Source organism: Procambarus clarkii, chromosome 22 (genome assembly GCF_040958095.1).
Source record: "Procambarus clarkii isolate CNS0578487 chromosome 22, FALCON_Pclarkii_2.0, whole genome shotgun sequence".
In the NCBI taxonomy this organism is placed as follows: domain Eukaryota; kingdom Metazoa; phylum Arthropoda; class Malacostraca; order Decapoda; family Cambaridae; genus Procambarus; species Procambarus clarkii.
The window spans coordinates 45,003,279-45,018,025 of record NC_091171.1 but is presented as its reverse complement, the minus strand read 5'-3'; the positions used below and the strand labels follow the sequence as shown (position 1 = coordinate 45,018,025).

The 14,747-nt window shown below is 36.4% G+C and overlaps 1 protein-coding gene and 1 long non-coding RNA gene across 11 annotated transcripts in view; both read right to left on the bottom strand.

Moving 5' to 3' along the window:
- Nucleotides 1–233: 233 nt before the first annotated feature.
- The window catches only part of nSyb (neuronal Synaptobrevin), a 42,254-nt gene continuing 27,740 nt past the window's right edge, over nt 234–14,747 (bottom strand). For 3 of the 10 annotated variants that reach the window (XM_069328936.1, XM_069328937.1, XM_069328933.1), the window contains 2 exons: nt 9,718–9,900; nt 234–1,551 (listed from right to left, as the gene is read on the bottom strand). In XM_069328936.1, coding sequence (XP_069185037.1) covers nt 9,761–9,900 — 140 coding nt within the window. In that variant the 3' untranslated portion in view covers nt 234–1,551; nt 9,718–9,760. Of the gene's footprint in view, nt 1,552–2,524; nt 2,772–9,717; nt 9,901–10,727; nt 10,758–11,034; nt 11,104–14,747 lie in introns of those variants that run through there. The other 7 variants (XM_069328939.1, XR_011229350.1, XM_069328942.1 and 4 more) reach the window with 7 other exon arrangements.
- On the bottom strand, nt 9,939–10,721 carry LOC138367382 (uncharacterized). Its single transcript, XR_011229351.1, has 2 exons — nt 10,589–10,721; nt 9,939–10,099 (listed from the first exon to the last, which is right to left on the bottom strand). It is a non-coding gene; the product is annotated as an uncharacterized lncRNA (long non-coding RNA).

Sequence of the window (14,747 nt, the reverse complement as noted above, 5' to 3'; positions counted from 1 at the left end):
AAGCCCAGTTGGTGATATTCTTTTAAATGTCTTATTACTTTAATTACAAGAGTAAGTTTTGATAAAATAATAATTTTAAAAATACTGAAAGCAATTTAAGTGATCAGTAACTTGTGTTAAAACAAGCAAGCCGATTTCCTTTTTTTTTTCTTAATAAAAATTACAAAAATCACCCTTCTCACTTTACCAACACACTTCCACACTACATATAAGGGCATAATAAAAAAATGACAGACATAAACACACTATATTTCACGTTTAACAGAGTAATATTACTTCTACTTTGATACATCACTACAGAGCAGTAGATATGTTGGACTCCTAAAGAATAATAATTGTTAATAATAACGATTAGGCTTCTGGATGTAAACATTGGGTTATACCAAGCCTATTCACACACCATCTAACAAGCCATAAAGTCTTTGGGGATATTATGATACAATAACTTGGGCACTTTAATCCGAGTTTTTGGGTCATATTTGGGAGGCACCCCACAAGTCGAGTAATAGCTAGTGATACCAGTCCAAACCCTTTGCGTAGATTTTATGTCACTCGTACTCTGCTGACGCTTAAAATATATAATACATAATAAATTACCATACGATACATGTCCGGCAACCAAGTGCGAGAGTAGCACAACTGACACCTCAGGGCATGGAATGGCAACACTGCTACCCAAGGGCATCACTTGCCTCTGGTGTGCCTCCTGCTACAACACAAACATTCCTTCTATGCACTTAAAAGATAAATTTACCAGACAGGAGGAACCTGTGGACCGGAGGAAAATTTACAATCAACTGCAGAAGGCACATTCTCTAACCACTGTGGAGTTTCTTGCCAATTGGGCATGATAAGACTGGTAATACTTGCCACAGGTCCTTCCTCTCTGGGACTGTAACGATAGAAGCTGTAGAAACTTCCTTAAGCAAAATGAGCAGAAAACATTAAAACCGTGACTCACTAATGGTGTGGAATGATGAAATAGGGCTGTTCCAGAAGAGGGCCTTACTTAGCCAAAACTTAGGACATAAATGTGCTCTCAAACAAAGGACTTTTATCCATGGTAGTCTCGGGAAAGGCCCTTTACAGGAAAATATAAATATCAAATCAGGATAAGAAATAAATAACAGATTCACTTCCTTTTATATATATATATATTTAATTTATACTTTATATTTATGTATTAGTGCCAAATGACTAGCAAGATATTCATAATTATAAAAGGGAAAATAGGTGTTTATTTTCAATAGGCAAAAGTCATTACAAAAATTCCTATGTTGACGATGAATTCAAAGATAATGATGAGACCCCTAATCATAAGATGCTGAATCTGTTGGTAGCATACTAGCCATTTAGTGAACACTGTTTTGTGGTACTTCCATCCATTAATTACAATGATACCATGGATGTTGGCAGATGATTCATAGTAATATTTACATTAGCAATCAATCCAGACCTAACAATTGACATCCACGACAGTCACCACACCACTTCTTTCTTCTCATCTAAGCCCAGCTGCTCGTCTTCACTGCGAGTCACTTACGGCCCAAACTAGTTTAAAAAAAACAAAAACAGAATAACAGCCATGAGGCAAAACATATTGTGGGCAAACTAAACCATTGTAATAGATCTAACACAAGCTGCAGGTGCTCTCAACTACGTATTATGAGATCAATGGGTGAAAGCCGACTATTACGAGTAGTTTCACATCTTAATACCTAGGTGTCTAAAGCAGAACTGCTCTTACCAGATATATCTTACTCTAGTGAGTGGGTAAACAGGGTAAGATCATCAACAACAGATACATTAAGAAACTCTTGCAATTGAATCAAGAAGGTATACTACAGTATATACTCTATGAGGAAGGAAGTCACTAAACACTTTGCATGAAGAACATCTAGAGTTAAAACTGTACAAAGTTTCAGACTTATGACTACAAGACTGTACAGGGCAAGTCAACAGCAAAAAGACGGGTGACTTAACCTGGAAACGACATGACCTTATCTAACTCGCCAACAGCTTGTGTTTGAGTGGGGGAAAAAAACATAAGGCACATGCAAACTACAAATCTGGAACAACCCTCGTTCAGGAACATACAAATGAAAACTGAAAAAGATTTACACAATATGTAAAAAATAAAAAAAATTATTGCAGACAGAGAGCAGATTTCTTCTACTGATAACGATTATGTATATATACAGTATATATATAATGTAATTTATTCCCAAGGTTGGTTGTTTGAGGGCACTGGACACACCCTAAACAAGAATCTTAAAGGAAGGAACCCTACCCACACACAATATCCATACATTTGCACCTAATTTTCAAGCCCAGTTCACCATGGGAGGGTCTGGACCGTACCCACCCCTGAATTCCCTGGGCTTGGGGGCGGGAATTAAACTATCACACTCTAGCACCCTTTAGAGAATTGAAACAAACCAGGAGTAATTAAAATATACTTTATACTACATAAAGGGAAAATTATTTACTTCACTTATCCATATATTTCTAGGCTCTTGCCCACGAGACCTGCACTCAGTCTGCGCATGTATGAAACTAAATAAAAATGGCACGGAAAAAAATGCATCATTAACACCAATATGCAAGTGAGAAAATTGTCAAAATTCTACTGCTCCTCCTGGCTATGATCCTAACTAGTGGTATCTTAGCAAGACCTTATGTTCAAAAAAGCTTTTTTTTTCTTGTAATGAAGCTCTCACCCACAGATTCACCACACCTGTCCTGAAAAGCAATTTAGCTCGCTGCCCAGGCTGCATGTAAGAGAGAGGCTTGGCATCAGTCGTTGCAGGTTAAAGCAGCAAGGGGAAGGAACATATTGGCGGGCAGAAAACCAATCCTCTCGTTCTTCCTCATTCTCCCACAAACTTGTCCATTTCTTCATTCCAAACAATATTTGGAATGTTTTACTAATAGCATGGAACAATTATCTTTGTCGTTTTGAAAAAATATCACACTACCAGTACTATGCAATATGTTAAAATATTCCAAGGAATGGAATGAACAAATATTTTTTTACCAAAAAACCAAGAACACTACAGAATTTCCTCAGGCATAACTATAAGTAGTGAAAAAGTAACCCTTTAAATTAATACTATGCCAATTTTTATAAGAAAATCAAATTAAACAAATTAACATTAATATAAAAGTGAATTTCATTTCTGATCATTCACATTCAGTCATATTTGATCTTCTTAATACTGAACATTCAAAAAATTCCCTCGTCACTCGAATGAGACATTTGGGTTTGTTGCACCTGTCTTATTTAAACTCACTTTACTCTAGCTCATTCAAATATATTAGTCTCACCTTCATTCACAAAATCAACTATTTCACACTAAATGACCACAAATGTTTGCCTCATATTTTAAAGACACTTCATTCCATTCACACAATACAACTACTGCACAAATATGTAATAACAATAACCTCCTTATAACAATAAACTACATTCATAAAATCAACACAAGGAAATCTATCATCATTCAGCTTCCAAGTTAACAAGATTTATTGCTCAAAATCTAAAAGCAAGAAAGCCCTCTTCAAATACTAAAAATTAAACATTGTAATCCATCCACAAAATAGGTTATTTCTATCCATTCCTAATGCCCACTACAGTGTTACAAGAGCTCCATCCATTCTTAACACCTACTGTGAAGGTACAGGTGCTCCATCCATTCTTAATACCTACTGTGAAGGTACAAGTGCTCCATCCATTCTTAATACCTACTGTGAAAGTACAAGTGCTCCACCCATTCTTAACACCTACTGTGAAGGTACAAGTGCTCCACCCATTCTTAACACCTACTGTGAAGGTACAAGTGCTCCACCCATTCTTAACACCTACTGTGAAGGTACAAGTGCTCCACCCATTCTTAACACCTACTGTGAAGGTACAAGTGCTCCATCCATTTAAGCATGTCCTCACTCACTATACCCATCGCTCGAGTCTTTCCATTCACAATCATTAATTTTCACCCTCCACTAGCATTTTATTTTTTATCCATTCAAACATATGAGTTAGTAAATGTTCCATAATAAGCTCTTGATTCTGATCAGTTGAAGCAGCAAATATTAAAAAAAAAAATTCATTCTTGCCGTTTCCAACAAATTATGCCATTTTTATCTGAAAATCCTAAAAGCTAAACCTTGACAAAATAGTCTTATTCTACACAGGCTACAGTATTTCAAGCAACTGGTTCCCTGATCGGCATATATACCTGGCCATTATTTTGCCGAAATACGTGAGCTACTAATGTGTGAAAAGCAAAACAAAAAATTAGAAGTGCAGTAACCATAGTGGAGAAAACTGAAAATGCAGGTAAAGTTGTACAAGGTGCATCAACCATTAGTAGTTTTAACTAATATGGCCCAAAATTTGAGAGAATTTTGCATGGTCTTCCTCAATTATTAATTTGCAAAAATGCATGGTTAAAAAAAATTAATATGGCTTCTGATGCCTTTATTATGCAAAATTCTGCACTTCATCACCATTTACATTCCTAGTTCATCAAGAGCTGCTGAGGGTGGTGAGAAGGAAGATAAAGTGTCTGCCAGATGAGCTCTTATGTTTCAGCCTTGATCTATGTCACTTAAGATCAGTATTAAGCTTCATGCTATTGAGTGCAACCTCTGCCCACTGGTTGTGCACCTTCTGGCCAGTAGAGTACAAATGTCAGCCAATAATGTGAGTATACTGGCCATTACCAATAAGCTTAAACTGTGCAGCAGCCAGTGACTCCACACCAGCCAGCCAGTTACTCGGTAATTGACTGTTACCTGCCCATAACAAAACAATGTACAAGTGGTTGAAACTGCAACAAACTAGCCACATGTACAGTAACTGGAGCTGTATGTGCAGTTTAAAGCCAATAAATGTATAAAGGGGGGGGTGGGAAAAATAAAAAGCTAATAATATGCAAAATGTGGGGAAACAAAGTTAACATTGATGCCAACCCAGCAGAATGAATGTAATTACCCAAGTGTAGTTACAGGATGAGAGCTACGCTCATGGTGTTCCGACTTTCCAGTACTCTGTCATATAATGCTTTGAAACTAATGACGGTTTTGGCCTCCACCACTTTCTCACTTTACTTGTTCCAACCGTCTACCACACTGCTTGCAGAAAAAACTAATATTTTTTTGGTACCTTTGTTTCCTTAGCTCGAATCTATGTCCTTGTTCTTGAAGTTGCTGGTTTCAGGAATCCCTCTGTCAATTATGTCAATTCCTGTTATTTTGCAAGTGATCATATCGCATTTTTCTTCTATTTTCTAGCTTTGGCATATTTAACGCCTCTAGCCTTTCCTCGTAACTCTTGTTTTTTGTCTTGTCTTGTTTTTTGGCACGAGGAGCAATGGCCCATAAAAATGCACATGTGATTTGGAGCATTCTATATCTGCCATCGACCAGGCAGAACACCCCAAAAGAAAAACGAGGAAACAAGCATGGCATCACACGAGCCGCGCCGCATGTCTGTGCAGCTCCCCCATCGGAGGGGGAAGGGTGGCCCCAGAATGATGCAAAATAGTTAGGGTATCCATATCAGCCTGGATAGCTCCGGGAAGCCGTAGGGGCTCCCCCCCAGGAAAATAATGAAATTCTTCACAAGCACGATTGTCACCAAGTGGGCGACTCTGGTAAACCGAGGCGGGGTCGGCCGTGCCACCAGTTACTACGCAATTGATCGACCCATACACATCAACAAAGTCGCTAGTCAAGGCAAAGATCGCGATTCAAAATTTACGTTGTAACTCGAAAAATTCGTAAGTAGGGGCAGTCGTAAGTTTAGGTGCCACCGTATACACACATTTGAACAAGTTGCAATTATATGGTAATATTGCAAGTGTATACAAGTGAATAACATGTAAATGAGGGCTAATAATGCTATTGGATATAAAACTATTGCCATTGGCAAGTAAATGGCATGAATATATGCAAATTTATGTTTCTCTAATATTTCACCATCTGTGTACTTAAAAGTGATTCTAAAATTGGAAAGCATAGCATACACTCCTCTCACATTGTTCTTTATGTGGTCCTCGGGTGACTTTTCTATCCAGAGCCACCCCTAGAACTCTTTCGTTAAATCAGCATTCTTTGAAGCATTGTCACAATTTGTAGGTTGTGTGAGACTTATTTTCTTCTGTTCCACATTGCATAATGTGGCATTTATGCACATTAAATTCAATTTGCCAAGTGTTGTTCCATACACTTATTTTGTCCAGGGCTTCTTTAAGGGCATGACAATCATTTATCTTCCCTAGTAGCTTATTGTCATCAGCAAACATGTTCATATAATTCTGTATTCCTTCTGGTATAATGTGCATGTTATGCACACATGAACTTTCATGTGAAATTATTAGAAAGCATTTCAGTTGTTGTTTCCACATTTTCCTCAGCCTGTTACAGGAAGTAGCTAATGGCACAAAAGGCTAATTATTTGGTAGCAAACCCTGTAACACTACTAACTGGGAGGTGCACAGTTAATGAACAATAGCCAGTCATGTGTAAAGTTACTGGACTGTAATACACGTAGTTACTGCCCAACAATTGTGCCTCTACTCACCAGTACACGCACAGCAGCAGGCCAACAATGTTTCAGTAAAGTCTAGTAAAATAACGATGCTCTAGCCTCAGACATCACATGATACACTTCACCTACTTAAACACACTAGGCAAACAAGGCAACCTTGCAATGATTTAATTGTTGCAAATGGCAAGATGGCATTCACTTTTAATACCTTCCCAGCTTGCCTTGCTTCACTAGCATATCTAAGTATCCAAAATTTGAGCAAGAACTTCTTGTTGTACCATGATCTCTCTGGACGTTTCAGAGGATGTCGGCAAAATTGGGTACATTATCACCCAGAAGAGAACCAAGTCAATACCTTGTGCCTACAAGTTCCAGTAAGTCGCATGATAATTCAGCACACTACATTTGTCTGAACAATTTAAGCAAACAAAAAATATATAAATATATATATAAATAAATATAAATAAATAAATATATACAGTAGATATATAAAATAGAAAAAATTAAAGGAAATGTTATGCTCTGAATGATCAAGACCACCATTAACTGGATACCATAAAGCATTGAAATGTTAGTAGAATTGCAGCCACTAAAATTAGTTATGGAAACAAAAGTAATTAAAATTACTAGGCATGTTTGTGTAACATGCCTAGGGACCTATTTTCCAATTAAAAAAAAAAATTATATACAGTATGTATGTATATGTATATGTATGTATATGTATGTATATGTATGTATATGTATGTATATATGTATATATGTATATATGTATATATGTATATATATATATATATATATATATATATATATATATATATATATATATATATATATATATATATATATATATATATATATATATATATATATATATATATATATATATATATATATATATATATATAAAAATTTTGTACTATTGATAAGCTGTACCAGTTTCACTTTACTGGTTGGATTAACAACAGGCACCAATACCTGCCACAATTCCTGAAGTAGAGTGCAATTATTTGGAAGGTTATTTTATCCGATTTAGGCCCACCAAAATAAACCTTTAACATAAAACAAAGCCACAAAAGTAAAATTGCATATATAAAAAAAAAAAAAAAATCAAAGTTTAAACTTTATATAAGAACCCACAATGTATGGAATAAATAATGATTTTGTATATTGCAGAGTGTACTGATAAATTAATGAAAATTTTTAGTCAAATAAAATTATACGTAAAATAAATTCCAAAAACTTTATTTAAAATTATTCAGAAAATTTCAATAATATTTAATTAAATTATGAAATAATTGAAATACAAGAAAATTCCGAACTTTGAATTGAATAAAAAAAATGCAATATACATCAAAAGTTCAATGTAAATATATAACATACAAGATAAAATGCTCATGCAAACCTTTAGTTAATATTAGTCATGCATAACCTGAGAAAAACAATCACAACAAAGTTATTAACGCAAGGTAAAAAAAGTGTAGTAGTAGTGACGTAGACAGTATCTACAGCATAGTGTCCAGCCATAGTTGCCACCTTCGGAAACGATCGTTATGTGCAGCAACGACCATCTATTCTAGGACCACCGGTGTCTACACGTCGGATCACGGGTCAACACTCTTGCTTACCTAGTTTCACTAGTCTACTAAACTGTAATACTTTAACTAGATCATCTTCAGACGATTTTTTAATATCCCCAGTTTAGTTAAGCAAGAATAAAGACTCACTTCTACTCTAAATGTACTATATCTAACCTCATCCGAAAGTGCTTCCAATGCAGGTACAGTACATACATATTACTACCAAATCTACTAAATTACCTAGCTTAAAAAGTATTACTTGGTTTATGCATATATACATGGTCCAAACTCCAATGCCACAGATTATACATCCATGGTTTTAGTCAGTAGTCTAGTTGTCCAGGACAAGGAATTCAACTCCTGTCCCCTGTTAAAATACCCTATTCCGCCATGAAAATTTGAAGGCAACTTTGTAAATCTAAATACCAACAGTAAGGACAAGACTTACACAATATAAAAGTATAGTCTGTAATATTGCCATTATTGACCTTTGTCTTGATACAGTATATAAGATCATGGTGCAAAACATTTTTCTAGTGTATGCCCTCCCAAATACAGTATAAAAAATTTAATTTACGTACATTTTCATGGTAACATAGAAAGCACCTAAAATGTCACTTTCAGATACTATTTCAAGATTATAAGCTTCCCTCCAAGTTCAAAGTAATCTCTTTCCCATTACCTATGTTGTTTACAAGGATTTAATCAAGAGCAAAGGTTTTGTTGGTAAAAGAAAAAAAAAATAGAATTTGGAATAAAGTTGAGAATAGAATCCCTTCCATGGATGTGGAGTAAAGATGGACTCGTGCATCATCCCACTGCATAAGTTAGAAGAGCAAAAATGACTTCTTAAAAGGTGCAGTACAGTATTTCAAATGAGTGAAAAAAGCACACTACACACAATGCAATTTACACCTCTAAATTTAATTACAGAATTTAACTTAATAATTAATCATATATTAATATTTTATGCTTACATGAATACTGTATACACAGTGCTTCAAAATCTAATTTTAATTTGATTACGAGGTGTAGCCTGCATAATGTCAAGGGTGCCAGGTGCGTGTATGATGCATGTAAAGTGCATGAGGAACATACAAGTTGCATGAACAGACCATTCTAGCAGATAAGATTTTATAAGCAGGCAAGTACAAGCTGCGTGCACGACCAACAAGTTGGCACCAGTGTCTCTCATGTAGGGCCTAAAACCTCACTTTCCTGATTAATGCATTGCATTTACTTTTTGTATTTGAAATTGCTCAAATTAAACCAAATTCTTATATAACTAAACTTCTACTGTATTGATACTAATTAAATAATCATGTATACACAATCAGGAAAGTCAAGCCATGTATAGATGAGTCATTCCTCAAAAACCGAGGTAACCAGGCAACCACGCAACCTCCGCGAAAAAATGAAAACTACCCCTAGTGTATGTGATAGCGAGGCAACTGCAAGTTCCTCATATTTGGCATTCTGTGTCTCTAATGGAGGCACCTTTGCATTCTGCCTTAAGTATAAATGTTTACAAATAGAGTGTAAACTGTGTCCCAGTGGACCATTCCCGTGAACTGTAGATCTCGTTACCTCACAGTAGGTGAGAGGAGAGAGGTGACTCACTACACCTCGACTAAGCCCAACTTGACTGGAAAGAGTGAGGGGCGTTATTGGCGTTATTCATCATGGTGTTGGTTGTTGGGTTGATGGGTTGAGCGTTAGTGTTGACTACATTTTCCGTCTTGTTTTCACTTCCTTTTGGAAGATAGGGCCCTTTGCACCGAAAAGAAGGCAGGAAAGGAAAAGTGGTGTAAATTTTTATCAGTTCTTAAAGGCAATATCAACTGGAAGAAGGGAGACAGGTACATAACGCCGAGACGATGATGATGGTGTTGTAGAGAAAGAGATCGAGCCCACCTGTGACGCCACAAAGACTTGACTAGGCGCCCACCGATACAGGTCTGACTCAGGTCTAGAGTAACAAGAGGTATTAGTATGTGATTAAAAAAAAAAAATATATATATATATACCAAGAAAAAAGAGCAAAAAAAGGAACCCGTCCCCCACCCCACCAGCCATCACCAGTTGTACAGGTTCCTCGGTAACTGCACATGCATGATGAGGTCAGCTATTGTGAGCCCTATTGCATCTATGCAGAAGGCTCAGAACTGCTGCACATCTCACTTAGTGATGGTATGTGAATGCCCTACACTAACAGACACCTGGGAGGGAGCTGTAGTTCATGGGTGACAATAGTTATTAAAACCACTAACCTACTAGGGAGCTACTCACTAAGATTTTATCACCACTTAATGCTCTAGGGGATGTGGAATTTATAACAATTTCATTTCACAGTGCCAATGAAACTAATACTGTACAATCTTTTTTAAATAATAGCAAAATACTTTGTCCTCAGACTTATTTTTAAGTACTGTACAATGGCTTTAAGCAGGGGGCTTACCAAAAAATATCCTCCCGTAATCAAAATGTCGGCTGTTACCCATAAACTGTAGCTTTCTCAAGTGCTGCTACTGCCAACCAACCACTACATCAGAGCTACAACCACCAACACCAATATCACCAGAGGCACTATCCCTCACCTTCATGGAGTTAACAATCCAATTAAATGCCTGCGAGTGAGCAAAAACAAAATGTGTCAATATTAATGCCGGGACAAGACACTTTGATTAACTTACCCAGGCAAAATAGTGTATCCACTCTGGTCTGCACTATAACTTTAACAAAACAATACAGGTTACTCTAGTTCACCGGTTCATTGCACACATGGGCGATAGTACTCCATGAAGGAGAGTGTGTCTGTGTGAGCAACAGTTAGTACACACGATGAAACAATTAGAAGACATGTCAACACACACCAGGGCATCATACATTCACACAGAGCCTGACCTTTATTTTTGTTTTGTCAAGAGCGCACATACAGAAGACATTGATACACGGCGATTTACATGAAGTAAACTATAAGAGAAAAACTCGGGGTTAGACTTCATGTTAATTTATGCTATTAAATTATAATACTTTATTGAAATCAGGGAAATAAAACCCATACAACCAAACACTGTAAACACCAACACCATATTAAGCTGAAACTGGAGCTCGGATCCTTACACACCAAACAAGAACATTTGGGAAAACATTTGATGTGATCATAAAGAAAGTAGAGAACCCCTTAAACACATTTGTAATAGAAATTAAAAAAGGCTTTAGTTTGAATTGGCTACATTTCAATCTTTAATCTGGTGGTTATTTTAATAACAAAAAACAATTGTAGGTATGGAATTAAATGCCAAAACCAAGTACAGTAAAACCCTGGTAATGAAATGGTTATCTGATGCCTCTATATAATGCCTTAAATTTTTTTTAAACCCTGAAGTGCAGCTATAAATTTGTATGCATATCCACCTATGTGAAAATAATGTCTTATATAACGATTAATTTGCATGTAAAATGTATGGAAAACAGGAAATAAACTGAATATCTACCCTGCAAGTGGAATGTGTGGCAGCCCAACACCCATCTGTCTGCATCAAACCTTCCAGCAGCTATTTACAGTTATCTTGAGGTTATCTTGAGATGATTTCGGGGCTTTAGTGTCCCCGCGGCCTGGTCCTCGACCAGGCCTCCACCCCCAGGAAGCAGCCCGTGACAGCTGACTAACTCCCAGGTACCTATTTACTGCTAGGTAACAGGGGCATTCAGAGTGAAAGAAACTTTGCCCATTTATTTCTGCCTCGTGCGGGAATCGAACCCGCGCCACAGAATTACGAGTCCTGCGCGCTATCCACCAGGCTACGAGGCCCCACAGTGGCTGAGCAAGATGACTGTGTTGACCTTGGGTATCTAGACGATTGTTTTTACACTGATATGTATGAATGAATTGATGTATTTATGTATCGATGTACAAATAACCATCTAGAAATCCAAGATCAACACTGAGTACGGAAACTGCATAAGGCCTATACGAAGCAGTTCCTATTTATATCTTCCCAAACCCATTCATATGTGGGCCAATAGCCCCATACTGTATATGAATGTTGCAACCCGTTCTCGCAAATTTAATAAGTCAATACTGTATTGACTTATTAGTTGCGTGCATAGGTGACATACTTAACATAATAGTTTCCCTTGAAAAGCTTCATAGAAGACACCGACCTTACCTAACCTACTTAGTATGTTAAAATAAGCATCTTATAGCTTCGTAATTACAATTGTTACTTAACCTATTATAGGTATAGGTTAGGTAATAATTGTAATTACGAAGCAATAAGATGCATATCTTAACATACTAAGTAGGTTAGGTAAGGTCGGTGTTTTCTATGAAGCTTTTCAAGGGAAACTATTATGATAAGTATGTCACCTATGCACATATTTAATAAGTCAATATTGACTTATTAAATTTGCGTGAACGGGTTGGAATGAATTTGGGTCGATATAAATGAGGCAATCTCGTATGGGTCAATAGGCCTTCTGATGTTCCTTAATGTTCAAATGATGGACTGGTTGACCAGATATACAGTACTTCATTCAATGCAATCATATAATTGTGAAAACCATATGAACATAGTATACATATAGTATCATGTACAGTAGTTCAAATGAAATTTTATAAGGTAATCATGGTAATTACCTATTCGGCATAGTAACATTTCTGACGTAACTGCATTTGCATAACAAGGTAATCGTGAAGCAGCAGAAACTATTCATGGGTCAAGATAAACTTCACTACATCCATATAGAGCTATTATATCCATAGTAGCATCACTCGTGAAAAACAGGCAATAATAGTTTAGATGTATGATACCCTCATTATCCTGTGAATCAACTAATGATAATAACTGCACTTTAAAGGTTAAAAAGAGTAGCATCAAGAGTAATAGATACAGTTCTCCTAAAGAAAACAAGTAAAGAATAAAGTCATTTTGTATTGCCAGTCGAAACATTATGCAAGATTAAATCAATGAATTCTGTGGGGCATGTGACACGAAAGTGTGAAACTGGAGCAAGAAAAAAAAAAACAGTAACACTGACTATGAGAACTAACAAGTAACCAGTGTTGCTAGGTTTAGCATTTCATGTAATTTTGGCATTATAAAGGTTTTGTGGCACATGGACCTGCTGCGCACCTCAAGGTGGCCGTGCGGTGCGTGCTAACTCACCACCACCCACAAACGTTTATATTCTTTTTAGCTTTCTCAACAATTTTTGTGCTACATCTTTCAATTTGGTATCAAATTGTTTACAATAGAATGTTGTAAAGGGGTATTTGAATGTAAGAACATAACTTGCACTTTTCTATATTTTCAACGATAACCCTATAACTTTACCCCTCATACACATTTTTTCAATACTTTCGTCATGGATTGGCCGTTCTTGATCAGTATCCATCTGGAAGTCAATTTGCAGTGTTTATAAAAACACTGCAACACAGTAAAACAAATACACAAGATAAAATAACCAGAATGGGGGAAACCTTTCGACTCAAGGGGAGGGTCTGGCTGTCACGAGAACAATGAGCCTCCAGCGTGGGTGGGAGCCCACATGGTGGGGTCAGGATGCCACTTGGGGTATACAGAGAATGGGCAGAAGTTAGCGCACATTTGAAAACAAGTCGCATAGTATTCGGACAATAAATGAAATTTCTACAAATTTCTAAAAATTATTGATGCCAGTTGCATCATTGGGCATACTCTATTTTGGTTTTGAATGAACATGCATCATCGGGCAGCGAAAGTGTTAATGTACTGTCAACACTAACAGCAAGTCAATATTTTTTGTAAATATTAATGATTATCACCAGGGTTTTATTACACAATATTGACCATACTAAAGCTTACTACTGTATACCAAGTACAGTAATGCAACTCTGCTATAAGGGGAGCAGCTCACCTAGTCTAGAAAACTTTTATGTTACTCCTAAACTATTTCTTAACCCTTTTGCAATAGACAATAACGGGCAACTAGATAAAATATAGTCATTTCCAGAGATGATTTGCAAATGTTAAGATGACTAGAAAAGTTTTCAAATTATGTAATCCTTTACCATGTTCTCGACTTAAAAACTGGTGCCTGAATCCAGCATGTGCTGCCATCTAACGGCAACAGAATTTAGTGACAACCAAAGTGGTAGTCTGCAAAATGACTCCTTCAAACTTCCCATTCCCCCACAGTTCACAAATAGTACTGTTTATTTTTTCAAAATATTTAACGTTTGCTTTTTTACAGCATACCATTATGTGAAAATGATAAATTATAAATCTTGAAGGATATGGAGTTGATTTATTACTGTAAACAGGGAAGGGGAGAAAATTTTGGTAAAGTTTTTCAAGACTACCATATTGAGTGCTATGACTAAAAGGTAAATAAGGTATGAGCATTTTTTTTTATCATGTATCAATAAAAAATAAAAATAAAAAATTAAATGGTACAACCAGGAAAAAAGGCCACAGAATTCTTCTTAATTGTATTTTGCAACTTGTACAAAATTTCTTGCCAAACATTTATTGATTATATTGATGTTGATAATGAATGCAGTCTCCGTGGTGTAGTGGCAAGACACTCGCCTGGCGTTCCACGAGCGCTATGTCATGGGTTCGTATCCTGGC